Source organism: Myodes glareolus, chromosome 10, assembly GCF_982192425.1.
Source record: "Myodes glareolus chromosome 10, mMyoGla1.1, whole genome shotgun sequence".
NCBI lineage: Eukaryota > Metazoa > Chordata > Mammalia > Rodentia > Cricetidae > Myodes > Myodes glareolus.
In genome coordinates this window covers 45,991,317-46,007,583 of record NC_142035.1, presented here as the reverse complement: position 1 = coordinate 46,007,583, position 16,267 = coordinate 45,991,317, and the positions used below count along the sequence as shown (strand labels likewise).

The window sequence follows — 16,267 nt, the reverse complement described above, 5'->3', positions numbered from 1 at the left end:
TCTCTTTTAAAAAGAGCCGCAAGTCTCGGCTTGGCCTCTCTTGGTTCTGGCGCTTGTTTCCGGCTCCTGCTCCAGCGACTAGGCTCCTTTCCTGACGGTTTATGTGTATGTAAATTTTACCCCCCAAAATAAATACCCCTTTAAAACCTAACTGGTGTGGGATTTATTTGGCTGACCAGATTGTTCTTGAACTCAAAGAGATCTGCCTTCCTCTGCCTTCCAAGTGCTAGGATAAAAGGTATGTGTCACCACACCTTGAACTCACAGAGATCCATATGCCTCTGCTCCCAAGTGTTTGGATTAAAGGTGTGTGCCACCAAACCCAACTACTCTCTTTTTTTATTTTAAGGACTTCAATCTTTTCTCTCCCAAGCCTGCACAAATTTTTAAACACACTGTAAACCGTTTAGAGTTTTTTTTTTCATCTGAATCTATCTTTACTGTGTATCTCTCTTTTTCTGATCACATGAGTCTTTAATTTGCTAAGTGATATGGCTAGGATTAAAGCTGCGGCTTTGACAGCTGGATCCACCCCATTCCTTAGCTTTCTGAGAGTCTAGCCTCATGGCAGAGGTACTGGCCAGAGCCATGTTTATTGCCACAACTCTATGGCATTTCAAGGTCCCTGCTACCATCAAAGAGCATACAGTCAGCTTTTCATCTGTCATTTTTAGTTTTTTTTTTTTAATTTCTTGGTGAAGAATAAAATGAATTCCAGACTGAAAGAAAATATAGTGGAGTAAGCATGTTGAAGTTAGAAGAGGTGGGTTAGTATGGGACATTGGGCCAAACAGGCTTCCCAGAGCCCATTTCTTATTTGTAGACAGGGCTGACTGTGTCTCCTTTCCTCCCAGTCTGCTCTGAATCTCACACTGTGTTGGGTTGGGGACAGTCCACAGATTGCTAAGAGGTGCTGTTCAGTTCTAAGGGATCTGATTCCCCCACTCTTCTCACAGCACCTGGTCCAGTTGCTCCCAAGAAAGAAAAGATCTGGGAAACAAGATGGTTTGTAGGAGCAGAATAGTCTGTTGCTGGTGCTGGGGTAGCGTTTGTGGCTGGTGTGCTTTTGTTCCTCCTCTCAGGCAGGGGACAGGTCAGTTCTGCAGGCGTTTCCTGGAGGATAATTCTGTACGGCAGCGCTGCGAGTTCCATTGCAGAGTTTGCTGATGGCCAGCCTCGTGTGTGAGGCGGAGGGAGGTACCCCAGTTCTGGCTAGAGCATTGACTTGAATGGACCAGAACGTGGGGCTTCTACTCTGGTTGTGGCAGCTCTCACAGTGTATTCTTGTGAGGGCCAGAAGTCTCCTGGGCTTTGGGGCATGGCGGTATTTACTAGTCTCTGGGGACAAAAAACCACAACTTTGGCTTCTTCTGGCCACTCTGGAACTTATGGGAGTCCACAGCATGCCATGGCACAATAGGGGCTGCTCTCAGGTTCAAGTGCTGCTGGAGAGGGGTCTTCAGAAGTGGATAGCTGTTTCTGGGTGCTTGTACCCTGACAGGGATGAGCCTGGGATACTTAGATAATGGCAGGCTCACGGGCAGGCCCTCAGGAAGTTAGTCACAGTCTCCTCCTTTTTGCATTCTCGGGATACAAGTGAGCTATGTCTGTCTTCTCCTCCCCTCCCCCATGGTGTGCATGGCACAGATGCCCCTTCTCATGTCAGAACACTGTCAGGATTACTGCGTGCCACCTGCTCTGTCACCTCACTGTCCAGGTGCTCTTTGAGCTCTTTTCCCGTGGGCCTTCCATGATGACCACACACTTCTTAGTAGTTAACCCAGCATTTTTGACCTTTGCTCTTCTGTTTTTGCCATGTAGGAATCGGAGTCAGAAGCGAAGATAGATGGAGAGACTGCATCAGACAGTGAGAGCCGAGCAGAAGCAGCTCCCCCACCAGCCTCCATAGATGATACCCCAGAGGTCCTTAACAGGGCTCTTTCCAACTTGTCTTCAAGGTAACCGACTTAGTGGTGCACCGAGCCAATTGCATGAAAGGCTGAGGTTGAGGTTTTTAGGGTTTCTGGTTTAAGATTATTTTCTCTCCACATATATCCGCTGTAAACATTTCTTTCAGTTCTCCAGGGAGAACTAAGAAGTGTTTCAGCTCAAGTGAATCAGGGGTAAAACTCCTGACTCAAGAAAACCAGTCCCCTAAATACCAGCTGCGTGTATGAGAAGCACAAATCATAAGACTCCAGAGCATTCTCTGAAAGTGTTTGTGTGCCTTCTGTGGGTAAGGACATCATGGATCTGGGTTCAAAGCCCAGTTTTCCATTAGCTTGCTGCAGGATCTGTCCCCCCCCCCCCAATTTATTTGTATACAGTGTTCTACTTGTAGGCAAGAACAAGGCACCAGATCCCATTACAGATGGTGTGAGCCACCATGTGGTTGCTGGGAATTGAACTCAGAACCTCTGGAAGAGCAGCCAGTGCTCTTAACCTTTGAGCCATCTCTCCAGCCCCCTGTTTCCATTTCTAAGCATAATATGTACAAATATTATATGCTGATTTAAAAATGCCAGTTGAAATAAAACCTATTTAGACTGTTGTGTTGAGGGTTAAGTGGGTTAATACATAAAGTTCTATAGATATGCCTGTTGCATGTTTGTGATAGTTGGTACTCTCTTTGTCTAAGACAATTGCTATCATTATGATTTCAGGGCCATGCCATGTAGAAGCCAGCTGTAGAAAAAAAATGATTTTAGCCTTAGAAATGGCTATGAAAGCCATCCATGTAGACACAGGAGCAAAGGACATTGTCTTATCCGCTGACTCTCCCCACACTACCCTCAGACTTTGAGGTGTGTGCTAGTGTGACTTCTGAACCAGCTGAGTTTGGCTGTGAGCTGGCATCCTGCCCTCCCCAGCTGCGCCTCTGCTGAGGGGAAGGAGCTGCTCCGAGAGGATTACTACCTGCAGGGTCCTCCAGTCTCACTCCTTTAGGCTTGTGTTCTGGTTCTCCCTGGGCTCCTGATGGGACTTTCTTTCTCGCCTAGATGGAAGAACTGGTGGGTGAGAGGCATCCTGACTTTGGCCATGATTGCATTTTTCTTCATTATCATATACCTGGGACCAATGGTGTTGATGATGATTGTAAGTACCGGTGACAAGCCATGGTAGTGCTGCATTCAGCTTTACCTCTGGGGTGGGCCATCTGCAGTGCCTGCTGCCAATTGTGCCTTGTGTAGGCTTGGTTCTGGGAATCCTCGGAGCCCCAAGTTTCTCAGAAGCTTGTGTCATGGAGCACTGTAGCCCCCCCATTTCTCGTGTGCTGGCTGTAGGGTCACTGGCATGAAGGGCCTTGGCTGCTGGTTTGTGTGAGATTCCGGTTTTGTTTCTTGTTTTCCTGGGGCTTTACGCACAGACTCAGAACTTTCATTAAGAAGTTGCAGTCCACAGGAGTTCAATCTTCCTGCCTGTTTTAGTTTGGCTTTCTGTTGCTATGATAAACACCATAACCAAAGGCAACTTGGGGAGGAAAGGGTTTACATGTCCTGATCAGCCTATCATGAAGGAAGCCAGGGCAGAAAACTGGAGCTAGGAGCTAAAGCAGAGACAATGAGGAACACTGCTTGGTGGCTTGCTCCCCATGACTTGCACAGTCTGCTTTTTTATACATCCTAGGGTCACCTGCCCAGTGATGGCACCACCCTCAGCGGACAGGAAAATGCTCCACAGGCTTGTCTACAGGCCAGTCCAGTAGAGGCGTTTTTCTCAGTTGAGCTTCGCTCTTCTCAGATGTCGCTGGTTTGTGTCAGGTGGACAAAATGTAGTCAACACAACCATTCCAGACAGTTCTAGATGTGACAGCTGGATGCTGAGCAAAGCAGTGGAGGCCCCCAATGTATATATCCAAGCTCAAAGTAGGAAGAGGATTGATTGAGTCCTAGAAGGTTCTAGAATAAAAGGTTAATGAGGACACTAGGACTGTACATTTTACTATGAGAAATTGTGAAGTAGAGGTCTATATTACCCTGGGGTGGTCTGAGAGAAAGGGGGGGGGGAAGCAGAATCAGTGTAAGACGGAAACAGCTCTTAAGTGCCATGACTGGGCTGAAGGCCTGTGAAGACCCTAGGAAGAGCTCTCCCTTTTCTGTTTTTCAGGTGATGTGTGTTCAGATTAAGTGTTTCCATGAGATAATCACTATTGGCTACAATGTATACCACTCCTATGACCTGCCCTGGTTCAGGACCCTCAGCTGGTAAGCTTCTTGGTCCATGGGGCACCTTGCCTGATGTGGGTCATATGATTTATGGTAGTACTTAGAGAGTGATGGTGGAGACAGCCATTGCCACAGAATTGCACGGTATCTTTGAGCCTGTGTCTTTCATAGACTGGATTGTATGGCTGTCTCAGGAGTCTTCAGTAGCTGGTGTCTTCCCTAGAAGAAACATGTGTGTGTGCCTGAGTCTACCTCAGTAGTAGGAGTCCTTAGTTCCTGCAGCCAGGGATGACATTTTGCGTCCCCACCTGAGATCAGCGTAGTTTTATGCTGCAACCCAGCACCTCACTGGACTCATTGGGAGCTGGGAGCTGGCAGGTTCTGGTGTCACTGTTGCTGTCTCTGGAACTTGATTTCCTCATCAGTACAATGGATCATTGAGGCTTCATCTGTTGGAACGCTTCTTCCTCTGAGGAACTCAGGGTGCCAGCACGGTTATGATTTGAGCTCCTTCAGAGACTGTTTTTTTTTTCTTCATCTCCTAAAAAGGCTTGGCTGCCTAACAGAAAAGCTAAGTAAAGAACTGTAGCATGTATGATTTCTGAGCCCCTTCTGGACACACCTGCTGTTGGCTCCCCTGTTCTCAGGTGGTGCTATTTTAGCAGAGCTGGGAAGACTCACTGACTGTGCTGTTTTGTGGCTTAATGGACTGATGGTACTGATTTGTGCGTGAGAAACGTGGTAATGACCAAGGAAGCTGACTTGCTCAGCCATGGGTACACTCTTCCATGTGTTTGACATCACTCAACAGTACAAGCTGACCCTCAGCCTCCATCTGCCCTTGGGATTGCTCTCTGGGTCAGATGTTCTCTTTGTGGCTGTTCTGCAGTTAGCCAGCTGTGTTTTGAATTTTGTTACATACTCTGGAGGCCCGACCCTTGCTAGGGTCACTTTGCAAAGAAAATTTTTCCACACAATGGAAAATAAACCCAGTGTGGGGGTTTTTCATAATTAAGAGATGGGAAAGAGAAGATCTTTGGTTTCTTCTGTTGAGAGCTTGGGCTGATGCAGCATGATCCCGTATCCAGAAGCATAAGGGAGCTGTTGGTTGTGGCTTCCCCTCTTGTTCCTCCAGTTGAAGAGAGGATGCAAACAAATAATAGTTAATGCTAGGTGAAGGGTCTGCGTCACAGCCAGGCTTCCAAAGGAGGCTGTGTCTGGAGACGGAGCCCAGTTGCCTAATGAAGTCATTAGCTACTGCTTGCTATAGAAAATATGATGTGGTAATGGATATCAGGTTAGGCCTCATCTATCTACCTACCTATCTATCTGTCCGTTCATTCATCCATCCAACCATCCATCCACCCATCTATCCATCCTCTGTCTGTCTGTCTGTCTGTCTATCTATCTATCTATCTGTCATCTACTTAAAATGGTGTTGGAGCAACAAATGAAAACAGTGGATAGATGGAAGGGTGTTCCAAGCAAGGAAGAGATAAAGCAGAACAGACAGTGACAAGGTCAAGTGACAGAAATAGAGAGATCCTGTGTGAATAGTGGGAGTGACCCTAGGGAGGTGGGCTGAGGCACCCTTTGGAGGGTCCCAAGATTGGGTGTGGGAACACTACAAAGAGGGTGGGTGATGACAGACTTCCAGGTTTGTAATAAAGGGAGAATAAAATAAAATGTGCCATAAGTTTCTAGATCAGATCTCAAGGTGGTGGGCTGTTCTCCTTTCGGGGCTTTCTGACAGCCCATGGAGGAGGGGTGCACGCAGTTCCCTGGCACTGCGTTCTCGTCATTTCCAGGTACTTTCTTCTGTGTGTAAACTACTTCTTCTATGGTGAGACAGTGACGGATTACTTCTTCACTCTGGTCCAAAGAGAGGAGCCCTTGCGAATTCTCAGTAAATACCACCGGTTCATTTCCTTTACCCTGTATCTCACAGGTATGTATCGTGTGCTTCCCCAGTTCTCCTCTGGGCATGTGTTCCTTTGTTTCATTTGTACGAGTTGGTTAAAATTTTGTGATGTCAACTGACCACACTAGGAAGCAGGCTTACGACTTTGATTACGTTGGCTGTAAGCTAATTTTCCCTGTGGGCTTTGAAATCTCTCTACTGCTTAAGTTAGTCAATAGACCACTTAACTCAGCTAAAGAAAAAGAGAAAGAAATGCAGTGTGAGTCATTTTATCCTCTCTCCTGTCTCTAACTAGGGTTCTGCATGTTTGTGCTGAGTCTAGTTAAGAAGCATTACCGACTGCAGTTCTACATGGTAAGGGGAGTGGGAGTGGGAGGGGAGAGTATGAATATTCATTTTATGTGTGTGTGTGAGAGAGATTGAAGTTGATTTCTTGGTTTACTTGAAGATCTGCAGAAACTAACCAGCTGAGTTTGTTGGACTGATGATCTGTGGAAACTCATTAGGCCTTTTGATGTTTCTGTAACAAATCAAAACTTGATATGGCTTGTTCTGTATTCATCTAGAACCTAGAGCAGGAAGACAAGAGTCCTGCCGTCCTTCATCTACCTAGACCAGACTCTCAGCTTACACTTTCAGAGGTCTTTCCTCTGAAGGTGGGCTCTAGGGAGGGCCATACTGCAGCCGTAGAGGCACTGCTGCAGAGCCTCCATCTCATTCATTGTTGGTGCTGGCCATTTCTTGCCTTGGCCTGAGACAGTCTCTGTGAACAGGAAAATGAAATGTCCCAGGCTCAAGAGCGGGAAAGGACTCATTCACTAGTACCAGGCAGACCCTGCTGGTTTCTGTTGTTTGATTGGGTATGACTATGTAACTTAGACTGGTCCCACATTTACAGTCCTCCTGCCTCTGAAGCGCTCAGATTTCAGGCGTGCCTCACCCGTGTCTGACTTAGTCACTGGGAGGGGCTGTGCTGCTCCAGAGACTCGTTCTGTGCTTCTCCCTGCCCGTGAGCAGGTGTTACAGCAGGGCTTCCCTGGTTCTCGGTAGTTTCCCATTTGTCCCTTCCCGTTCTTTGAAGCTGCTTTGGCAATACACTTGGTAAGTAGAGTTCATTCCTTTCTCTTGCAGTTTGGCTGGACCCATGTGACCTTGCTTATTGTCGTAACCCAATCACATCTTGTTATCCATAACTTGTTTGAAGGAATGATATGGTAAGTAGTGACACCGGGACACTTTTTCCCTTCAGGGTTGGGGGTTCTCATACACAGGTAGGCTAAGGATCTCTGCCTCCGTTTCTAAGCTTCCCACCATGAGCACATCAGGATTTTCTGTAGGCGGTTTACAAAGTATAGGTGATTCCCATAGGTCTGGAGTGGCACCTAATTTAATTTCTAGTCCATTCCGAGGTGAGGTAGATGCTGTTGTTCAGAACTGGACTCTGAAATGCTCTAATCTAGATTGGCAGGTTCATTGAAAGTTAAAGAACCAAAGGTCAAAAACTGTGGCAGCAGACTTGATAATGTAGGCTAAATAATCATGATTTATTTCCTACAGCCTATAAACAAGGAAGGTAATGAATATACACATGGAGGTAGATTTTTCTCTCCTATCAGTCAGCTCCCAAATAACCACACGGAAAGCTCAGTTGATGGCTTAGGCCTGTTTCTAGCTCTTACAACTTAAATTAACCCATTTTCATCTATTTACTTCCTGCCTCCTGGCTTACTTACCTTTACTCTGTGCTGCCCATGCTGCTTTCCTGCTTCCTCCGTGCCTGCCTCATCTCTCCACCTTCTTCTTCTTGGCATTTTCTCCGCCCTGAAAATCTTGCCTAGCTATTAGCTGTTCTGGCTTTTTATTAAACCAATCAGTGTGACACATCTTCACAGTGTACAAAAAGATTATTTCACAGCAAACACATGTGAATAGGTCAGTAATTACAAGGAGCTTTGAAAACTGATAGTTCCCCATGTGGCAGAAGAAACAGGACCAGACAGGTCAAGAACTGATAGTTACCTGACCCCACTGAAGATCATACAGAGGGAGAAGGAGATGGGAAACTGATTTCCTTTATGATGAAAAATAAATAACATGCTGGAGAATTGTCTCTGGCAGTGGGTGGGTCAGAAGAACGGTATGCTTCTGTGTGATCTGATTTAAGGGCGTGGGAACTTGTCTGTTGTTATTCACAGGCTGACTGGAGAAGCTAGGTGCCCTCAGTGGGATGGTCAGGACACAGTGTACTGAGAGAGATAGTAAATGCTGTGGGTGACAAGCTCACAAGCTTCATCTCAGAATGTACTCACCTCTAAAAACAAGTGTAATGGCCCACCAGCTCCTTCCCTGTCTGGGTTTTTGTTAGGTATTTTTTAAGAGTGCTAAATTCAGGGCTAAGCATACCATGAGGATCATTTGTGGCTATTATTAGCATTTCTAATGAAGGCCTCATCTTAGTTCTGTAGAATAGAGATGGCTGGAAGCCTCGATGAAGGAAATACTGAGGAGGTGAAGAGCCCATCACTTTCAGCTCCCTCAGAGCAAGCCAGGAAATACCACAATTTCCATATAGCATATTACACTGTGTGAACAGAGGAGCTTAGAACAGCATCAGAGTGCTACTAAGGGGTAGACTGGACCAGTTCTGTTAGGAAGGACATATCAGCAGGGGAGGAATAAGGAAGAAGCGTATCTCTGAACCCTGAACTTGTTATAACCAGGAAACAGAGAGAGCAAGAGAGAGTGAGAGAGTGCTAATTTGAAATAACAAGTCTTTTTGAAACCTCAAAGCCTGCCCCCAGTGATACACCACCTCCAACAAGGTCACACCCCTAATCCTTCTGGAATAGTTCTACCAGCTGACAACCAAGTGTTCAAATCTGTGAGCCTTTGGGGGTCATTCTCAGATCACCACAGTCCACTCCTTGGCTCCTGTAGGCTTGTGACCATATCTTTGTGTAAAATGTATTTATTTGAACTTCAAAAGTCTTCATAATCTTCAGACTCAATAGCTTCACAGTACAAAATCTCTGAGATTCAAGGCAATTTCTTAATTATAATGCCTTGTAAAATAAAAAAAAACAAATTATATACTTTCAGCATACAGTGGCACAACAGTTGTATTACTATTCCAAGGAAAGAAATGGAGTGTAGTGAGGAAATACTGGACCAAAGGCAAGACCAAACCCAGCATGGCAAATTCCAAATCCTGTAGCTCCATGTCACGTGTCAAAGGTGGAGCTGTCTCCTCCCCGCGTTGCCGACTACAGCACACTTCTTTTCTTGGGCTTGTTCTACTTATTGTGTGCAGCTCTCCTTGCCTGGGTTCCCACAGTTTTGGCACCTCCAACATTCTGGGGTCTACAGTACAATCCAGGCCCTACTTTGACAGCTTCGTACAACGGGGACTATTATGGGTCTTCATTCAGGGACTCTCCTGCCACATGTCTGTCCTCAGTAGCTTCCCTTAACCTAGGGAGAAGATTCCAAAACCCCTTTGCTTCTGTATCTTTCATGAATAAAGCCAGAATCACTTGGTTGATGCTGAGGATGGAACCCAACCTCCTTGAATATCATTTGCATAAGCTTTGATTGTTGTTGCTCTAAGGAACAGGTAATTCCTTAGGCAAAACTTTTCACAAGTTGTGGGTTTAGCTGGGTGATCTCTTACCTTGAGGGCAGCACTCACTTTATCCATTTCTCCTCATCTCTCTCAGCACAAACCTTGGCTCCAACATTAAATTTCTTGGTTCTTTTTTTCTTCTCAAACTGAACATTTTCCATTTCTTTTTACCCCACTTCTCCTTTCCATTGAACATCTGCAGTAGAGTGATCACTAGTAACCACAGCAGAGTCAACTTTAGGCTATCCATCGAAGTCTCCTCTGCCAATGAAATTAGTCCAAAACTCCTCAATTTAGCCTCTGGCAAATTCTTAGGATGGGGCAAAAGTAGCCACATTCTTTGTGAAACTATCACAAGACCAGTCTCAAGCTCAGTTGCTAATACTGTTCTCTGAAACCTCTTGAGCTGAGCATCCACGGTCCACTCAGCACTACTAAGCGCCTATTAGGATGGCCAAGTTAGCCCTATTACAGTGTTCAACTACTTTCCTCGTTCACAGTCCTAAAGTTCCACATTCCTCCACAAACAGCGTGAATAGGCCTGTTACAACAATAGCCCACTCCCTGGTCTTTTGTTGGTCTTAGTTGCTTTTCTGTTGCCATGACCAAAACATGAAAGAAAACATTGTATTTGGGGAGAGTCCATGACAGAGATAGAGACACAGATGAACACACACACACACACACACACACACACACACACACATACACACACACAGAAATGGGGGGCGCTTAGACTTTTGAAGCCTCAAAGCCTGCTTCCAGTGACATACCTCTTCCACCAAGGCTACACCTAATCTTTCTCAAACAGTTCCACCAACTGATGACCAAGCAGTCACATAAATGGGCCTGTGGGGGCCATTCTCATTCAAACACATAGAGAATATTAGTGCTAGTAATTAACATGGGAAATTCAAGTATGACGTATATGATGTGTATTACTTAAAAACTAAAGATAATTATTAGGCAGAAAAAGATTTTAGGTTGCTGTTTTGGGGAGTAGTATAAAGAGTGGGGAAATAAGCAATGCCCCCACCGTGAGCAGTTTCTTATCTTGCTCATGTACTACTTTGTAGTGAAAGAGATTCAGATGGCATTTATAAAATGCTGTCTTCATTTGTTCAGTCATTCAGTCATGTGCCAGGTGCTAGAGACAACACTGGTGTGTGTTCTTCCACTGCTTTTCTTAGAGATGGTGTCTCTGTAGCCTGAGCCAGCCTTGAACCTAGAGCAGTCCTTTTTATCCTCTCCAGGTGGTGGTAGAGGCTTGTACAGCCATACCTGATTTACTTTCTTTTTAAATTTGTATTTATAGATAATCAACTAAGCTTAGTAATGTATTTTATTATGTTTTCATGTGTATACAGTATATTTTCATTACTCACCCCTTATTGCCCTCTCTTACTTCCTTTCCATTTCACTGATTCCTTTCCTCTTCCCATATTTATTTTCTTTCTTCTCAACCTAAATCTTAAAGAGTTACAAATACACCATGAGTTATTTTGGTGTACTGAATTATTACTGACATTCTTTGGTAGACTTCTGAGATCATCTTGGTAGAGTTACTTCTCTCTCGGATTTTTTTTCTAGGTTCATTGTTCCCATTTCATGTGTCATCTGTAATGATATTATGGCCTATATGTTTGGCTTTTTCTTTGGTCGGACCCCGCTCATTAAGGTAAGTGGGTCACCTTGATATGGGTTGTCCCGGTGGGTGGTAATGCTTTCTGTATGGCTTGTCAGTGGATTAGAGAAGAAATCTTGTTGGTGTGTATCTACTCAGTCCTGTCTTTTGTCACTCCAGGGATATGTAAGAGAAAAAAAAGCTCAAAGAGACATAGGCAAATACTTATTTCCAAAAACCTACCAAATAAAATATTTTTATGTAGACATACTTTGGGGGCTCCAGTCTTTGATTATTATTATTAATGTGTATTTTTATAATACAATAAATGTGTAAGTCACTAATGAACTAGAAAGAAAACTAATCTGAAGAACATAGGATAGGAAACAAGAAAAAACATTTTTGGGGAGAATTTTGAAAGTGATATGATTAATTGAAGAGGGATTTTATGTAGCAATACTTCCTGTTTGTATGGTTTTGAGATGGTCTTACTGTGTAGCCCTGGTTGGTCTAGAACTCACTGTGTAGACCAGGCTGACTTCAAAGAAATCCTTCTGCCTCTGCCTCCTTAGACCTGTGATTAAAGGTTTGTGCCATCACACCTGGCTGGAAATACTTTTCCTAAGTAACCAAGCAACAACTGAAGTTACAAACTTATCGTTTGCTGACAGTGTGTTTCTGTCTGCAGCTCTCCCCGAAGAAGACCTGGGAAGGCTTCATTGGGGGCTTCTTTGCCACTGTGGTGTTTGGCCTTCTGGTAGGTGATAACTACTGTCTGGATGGGGAGGGTACAGGGCCTGACACTGTCTTCAGAGGCCTGTGCAGGAGTGGAGAATATGTCTTGTCTTTCCAAACCAGAGACTCTTTCCTGCCCAGTGCTGGCCTTGCTCAAAAGAACACATTTTGTAACTGGCATGGCAGCTTCCAGTTTTCAGGTAGTTGTGTAGGGCCCATGCATACCCTGTATGTCCTCTTATGCCCAGGCACCAGGTAGTAAACTAAGACTGGGGTGGCGACTGGCAGCTTGGATTAAGGGGTGAGGTAAGAAGTGTTGCTTCCTCTCAAGGTTTTCTTCTGCATATGACTTGTTCAGGAGTACAATCTTCTAGCCGTTTGAAGACACTGTTCCCTGCTGCTGATTCTCAGTCCTTCCCTTTTCTAGTGTTGGCTGGCTGTCACTGTACCCTCCCCACCACACCCCAACCATGGCTTCTCTGTAGCACTGACTTTAGAGATTCTTAGCACAATGGGACTGGGCTCCACAGGTGGGAAGAACTGTCCTACAGCTCTTTGCTCAGATCTTTCCTGCGTTTTTTTTCAAGGTTTGTGTTTGGACATACATGTGTGAGTCCCCAGTGAGACATATGAACCTTTTTATTTTTATTACCTTTTTATTTTTATGTTTATTACCTTTTTATTCAGGTAAAAATATACATGTAGTAAAACACAAGACTTTCTTTGAGCCCATGGCATCCAGTGAGCAAGGTGGGAGGAACTCTGAGAATCATGGTGCTGGCCATTCAGGCTGGATGTCTACAGCTGATGTTCCTGCTTGCCCCTCTGCTCTCCATCCCTAGCTCTCCTATGTGATGTCTGGGTACAGATGCTTCGTCTGTCCTGTGGAGTACAACAATGACACCAACAGCTTCACGGTGGACTGTGAGCCATCTGACCTCTTCCGCCTACAGGAGTACAACATCCCTGGAGTGGTCCAGTCGATAGTGGGCTGGGTATGTGCCACTTAAATGCTGGGTGGCTGCAGGGAGGGGTTCCCTCCAGAGATACTAGCTCCCTCTCCTCCCAGAGCTCTGAGCTCTGGGTCAGGATCAAGATAGAGGAGACCTTTCCCCAACTTCATGTCACTTAGAGGAGTGGTTCTCCTGCTGTGTGGGTTCCTAGAGGACCCTGAGATCTTTTTAAAGGGGTCTGTGAAGTCCCCTGGCTGCTTTCTAAATAATATGCACCTCTTTCTCTGGGTTGACATCTTCTGATGATACAGAATTAGTGGTGAAAATTTGTGACACTTGGGTATGAGTGAAAACTACAGCCCTGCCTGGACCAGCTCCTGATTGCTTGCTTCATGCTATACCTTCCTGGCAAATGTAGACAAGACAGTTGCTCTTGTGTGTGCCCTTGATGGAATTCTAAAATTAGTAACTTCATTAAAATATTTCCGATCCTCGACACCATTTTAATATTCTCTGTACTGAAATGGAAAATACACAGAAAGTATTTCTGCCAAGTACTGAAGCATAGTGTGTCCTAAGGAAAGAAAGGTGCACAGTTGTGTGCGTCGTGAGCTCAGCTAGCTGCTGAGTTCTTGGCAGGGAGTTTTCATTTGAAGAGACTTGGGTGTAATGGGACATTTTTCTTGAGAAGAGTGAAGTAAGCCTGTTACTTCAAAGAAACTGACTGATAGTTGTTACCAATGATAAAAATCCACATTTCAGGTGAAAATGAGAATTTTGAAAACATGCACCTGTCATTGTGAACATGGTGGCTTTCTGGCACTTCAAAACTGTCTGACCTCACATAACAGAATGTGCTCACATTTGCCTAACAGTTGCATAACAGTAACCTGGTGTTTCTTAGATGTTGGTATATGGTGTTCACAGTCATGTCTGGGTACATTGTAGACCAATGGATTTATGTGAAAAAGCACAAAAAACTCATTAGGAAGACTTCAGATTCCACACTGTACCTAACTTTTTTTTGGCTTTTGTTTTTGTGAGGCAGGATCTCACTATGAACTTGAAATCCTTCTGCCTCCTTGTGAGTGCTGGGATTGTAGGTGTGTGCCACCACCTGGCTCTCAGCTATTTTTCTTCTCTTCCTATGTGTATGGTTGCATGAATGTATGTATATTTTTAGGTGTCTGCATTCATACATATGTGTGTGGAGGCCTATGGTTGATGACAGAAATCTTTCTCAATTGTTCTTCTACCTTATTCTTTTGAGGCAGGGCTTCTTGAGTTAATCATGAATTTAGCACTATGCCTTCTTGCTAGCCAGTTTACTCTGGGATCCTCTTCAGAGTTTGGAGTTATAGCTGGTTGCCATGCACACCCAACATTTCCATGAGTTCTGGGGCTCTGAACTCTGGTCCTCTTGTTTGTAGGGCAAGTACTTTAACTGGTGAACATCTCCCCAGCCTTCCCCTAAGCTTTAAGAAACCATACCTGTCAAGTTCTAGTGAAAAGTTAAAGAATGCCCACAATTCTCTAAGAAGACTGCTGAAATACACATCTTTTTAAAATTATATTCTCTGTAAGGCTAAGGCTGGATTTCTTCATATATTGCCTGCAAAACATCATAGGAAGTTGATTACTTCTTTTGTTTGTTTGAGACAAGTTCTTATGTAGTATAGACTGGCCCTAAAGTCTCTGTAGCTAATGGTACCTTTGAACTCCTCATCCTACTGCTTCTGCCTCCCAGTGCTGGGATTATAGGCGTGTACCACCTCAAGGCCAGAATAGTTTACTGTCTACCATTGGGCCATATGTTAGAGACTTTAACTAGGGCTGTATGTGTGTGCAGTGCCAGTGGAGGCCAGAAGAGGGCGAGAGATCTGTTGTGGAATTTTTGATCACACCATGAACCCTGAGATTATGTTAATTAAATAAAGTCAACATTGAGGCTGAGCCAGCAAATAGTTGACAGGAAGTAGTCCTAGAGAGTAAGAGAGAGTCAGGAAAACGAATAGAGCAACACACAGGAAGCAGTAGAGAAGGATTTTGAGTTTGGCAGCCTTTTTGGTTTGAGATTGTGGAAGAGAAGCTCTCTCTTTTTTGAAGTTGTCTAAAGAGGAGGGTCAGTTGGTTGGTTGCTCCTCGACTTCTCTGAGCTAGCAGGTTTTCATCCCAGCATCTGACTCCAGAGTCTTTATTGATAGAATCATAAGATTGAGATTTGGTTTAAAAATAAAACAGATCTCCTTGAACTAGAGTTATGGGTGGTTGTAGGACTACCATGTGTTCTAGAAACTGAACCCAGATTCTTGCAGAAACAGCAGGTGCTCTTAGCTACTGAACCATCTCTCCAGCCCTTCAGTCTTCTGATTAATTGAAAAAGAGATACCTAGTTTTGTTAACTTGTTCCATTAATTGTAAAAAGCCAGACTTGACCATTGCTTGACTTGAATTTCACTCTCTTCAGAAAACAGTGAGGATGTACCCTTTCCAGATCCACAGCATCGCTCTCTCCACCTTTGCCTCTCTCATCGGTCCATTTGGAGGATTCTTCGCAAGTGGATTCAAACGAGCCTTTAAAATCAAAGTAGGGAAACGCCCCCCTCTATCCCTCACCCCTCACTTCCTGTTGCCTGTCCATGTTCCCTTCTCTGCCCTGCTCCGTCAGCATTTACCTCTCCACCATACCAGCTCATGCACCTTGTCACTTAGCGTCTGCTCTTCTTGACCCATGCGCTGGACTTGAGGGTCAGTAAGCGGAAGTAAAGTCAGTTTTTAGTTTGTTAGTTTTTTTCAACAAAAGAACATTTTGTAATTTATAGTTGTATTCTGTGACTACCTGAGCATTTGATTCTATACCTCTTTCCATCACCTTTTCTACCCAGCAGGGCTCTGGTTATGGGGTGGATCTTTTAGTCTGGGATTTGGTTGTTGTGAGGCCAGGCTCACCCTTCTTTTCTCTGCCTCCAACAGGACTTTGCCAATACCATTCCTGGTCATGGAGGCATCATGGATCGCTTTGACTGCCAGTACCTGATGGCCACCTTTGTCAATGTGTACATTGCCAGCTTTATCAGGTACGGTTACCCCCACCCGAACCAGATGAGCAGATTTCTTTTTTTTGTTTTTTGTTTTTCTCAAGACAGGGTTTCTCTGTGTAGCCTTGGCTGTTCTCTCTATAGACCAGGCTGACCTCAAACTCGGAGGTCCACCTTCCTCGGCCACCTGAGTGCTGAGATTAAAGGT

The 16,267-nt window shown here is 44.7% G+C and overlaps 1 protein-coding gene across 1 annotated transcript in view; it reads left to right on the top strand.

The window, feature by feature from the left end:
• Cds2 (CDP-diacylglycerol synthase 2) overlaps positions 1 to 16,267 on the top strand; it is a 46,768-nt gene that overhangs the window by 23,626 nt on the left and 6,875 nt on the right. Inside the window, exons 2-12 of the mRNA XM_048455380.3 lie at positions 1,822 to 1,958; positions 3,000 to 3,096; positions 4,108 to 4,205; positions 5,975 to 6,114; positions 6,383 to 6,441; positions 7,219 to 7,301; positions 11,300 to 11,387; positions 12,022 to 12,090; positions 12,911 to 13,063; positions 15,489 to 15,608; positions 15,995 to 16,098. Coding sequence (XP_048311337.1) covers positions 1,822 to 1,958; positions 3,000 to 3,096; positions 4,108 to 4,205; positions 5,975 to 6,114; positions 6,383 to 6,441; positions 7,219 to 7,301; positions 11,300 to 11,387; positions 12,022 to 12,090; positions 12,911 to 13,063; positions 15,489 to 15,608; positions 15,995 to 16,098 — 1,148 coding nt within the window. The remainder of the gene's footprint in view (positions 1 to 1,821; positions 1,959 to 2,999; positions 3,097 to 4,107; positions 4,206 to 5,974; positions 6,115 to 6,382; positions 6,442 to 7,218; positions 7,302 to 11,299; positions 11,388 to 12,021; positions 12,091 to 12,910; positions 13,064 to 15,488; positions 15,609 to 15,994; positions 16,099 to 16,267) is intronic.